At 60.0% G+C, this 2100-nt stretch overlaps 2 protein-coding genes across 2 annotated transcripts; both read right to left on the minus strand.

Annotated features, from left to right (window-relative positions):
* Positions 1-14: 14 nt before the first annotated feature.
* Positions 15-275, minus strand: Sly1-2 (Sly1, SM superfamily protein; the record flags this gene model as incomplete). The annotated part of the gene is made up of 1 exon (XM_005774445.1): positions 15-275. A coding segment is annotated over one exon (261 nt), but the record flags the coding sequence as incomplete, so codon positions are not given.
* Positions 276-1353: 1078 nt separating this feature from the next.
* EMIHUDRAFT_255139 (hypothetical protein) lies at positions 1354-2013 on the minus strand (the record flags this gene model as incomplete). Its single annotated transcript, XM_005774446.1, has 1 exon — positions 1354-2013. The coding sequence occupies one exon, from the start codon at positions 2011-2013 to the stop codon at positions 1354-1356; it is 660 nt and encodes a 219-aa protein (XP_005774503.1).
* Between the last annotated feature and the right edge of the window lie 87 nt (positions 2014-2100).

The following is a 2100-nucleotide window of genomic DNA, read 5'->3' on the forward strand; positions in this document are numbered from 1 at the left end:
TAGACGGCGGGGACGTCCGCGATCTGCTCCCGCTCCGCGTCCAGGAGGAGGTGCAGCGTCACGCCGCGCTTGCGCAGGTCGCCGACCTTGAGCAGCGGGGAGATGACGTCGCGGCAAAACGAGTCGTACACGAGCACTTTCCACGGGTCGTGCCATCCGACCCCGGAGGCGTCCGCCTCCTCCCGGTCGAGGTTGATCATGCGAGAGATGGCGCTCAGCTGCCGCGAGCGCAAGGCCCACGGATTGTCGGCGGCGGCACTCAGCGGCGGCGCCATGAGGGGTTGGCGTCGGCGCCGGTTGTTGTGCTGGAAAAAAGAATTTTGAGTGCCTCAAAAAGAAACAAGAAGGTCAAAGCGCAGCAGCAAATATCTCACTCAAGGAAATTTACAGATTTCGCTTATCGCATGATCGCATCGACCATCAATCTGAGTCAGAGAAGGGAAAGACCCCCGGCGTGCGGCTCGAGGGCGGCCCGGCGCGTTGACGTCTGGGCTGCACTGCACGTGACTTAATTCCCCAGCCAGAGCTTGCCCAGGAGGTGCGCTGAGAGTGGCAGAGCGCTCAGAGCAAAGGTCCTCACAAAGGGTCCTCAGAGGTCCTCACATACGTGGAGCGGGGAACGTTGCCCACCAAAGATCGCCGGATTCGGGTATCTAGAACAGATTGTCAGAACAGGCAAACTTGGACTCGAAGTTGAAAGTTGAAGTTTGTGTCAGAACGGGGACCAAGTTTGTGTCAGAACAAGGCCTACGCCTCAACGTGAGAGTGTCGCCTTGGCGCTTGGGAGGACGTGTTGTGTGTGTTGAGTCCGTCCGTGGCTCGGAGGGAGACTTGTGTGTCTCGCGCCTTGACTTCAAGACAGGAAGAGGGAAGGAGCGGGGCAACTGGGAATGTCAGAGCCCCTGAGCTGTGAAGAGAGGGGAGGATTTTGCGCTGTCAGAACGTTGTCAGAACGTTGTCAGAACACTGTCAGAACGCTGTCAGAACGCTGTCAGAACGGCCAGGTCTCTGTCAGAACATCTGTGGGAGCTCCACAAACCAGGATGGAAACGCAAAGGGCTGGGTTTTTTCTGGTTTCCCTCTGGGATGCCGGAAATCCTTGGACAGGCCAAGTTCTCTCTCTGTGTTTGGCGCGGGGCGCTGCCATCGCAGCTCTGCACACGTGCGCTGATTGGATCGCTGTCCTGTGGCCTGTGTGTTGTGGCACTGAGTGTCGTCTTGCGCTTCTTGCAATCTCTGATTCTGTTACTGTTTGTCTCTCTCCGCGACGTCTGCGTACAACTATCTGATTCTGTGTTTGCCTTCAAAGAGAGAGAGTAGTAAACTGCTGTGGCCTGTAAACTGTGTCGTCTCTCACACAAACTCAACCAGACTAAAAGTCACGGCCACTGCAGCGAGGGTGTCTAAGCAACCATAATCGTACCAATCGGCCGCGCGGAAGCGCACGCCGTACGCTGTTGGCCAGCGGACAGAGTACAGCATGTGCGCCCAATAGCAAGTCGAGCCGAGAGCAACGCGCGGCGCAGAGGGCCATGATGGGTGCGCGAGGGCTAACAACGCCCACCAGAAGCCGACAAAGCGGAAGGCCGCATGTGCCCAGTGCGACGCCGTCTCGTGCCCGCGCGAGTCGAGCGCCATGCCGGCTCGGTACAGAGTGGCAACAGTGATAGGCAGCACGCACGCAGTGACAGCAGGGCGCACTGCGGGCGGTGGAGCGGCTACGCTAAAGACGCAGAGAGCGACAAACTCAAGCCGTGCCACCGCCTTGTCCGCCTTGAAGACGGAGAGGTCGCCAGTGTGCGCCAGCGTGCGCCAGGTGAGCGTCGATACGAGGCAGGCGGCGCACGTGACGGCGAGGAGCAGGGCACCACCGAGGCCGAGCGCGCCAGCGTGGACGCCAAACACGCCGTGGACGCACGGAACCGCCAGCCAGAGGCTCGAGCAGCCGAGGCTGTAGCGAGAGGCCTCGCGGTGGCCGGGTGATGCGTACTTGGCAGAGGCGGCGCAACACATCGGGCGATGCACAGGCCGGTGCCCAGGAGCACAGCGAGCGTGCAGAAGTTACGCCGACAACAGAAAGCAACAAAAAGAATACGCATG

Source organism: Emiliania huxleyi (assembly GCF_000372725.1).
Source record: "Emiliania huxleyi CCMP1516 unplaced genomic scaffold EMIHUscaffold_3104, whole genome shotgun sequence".
NCBI classification, from domain to species: Eukaryota; Haptophyta; order Isochrysidales; family Noelaerhabdaceae; genus Emiliania; species Emiliania huxleyi.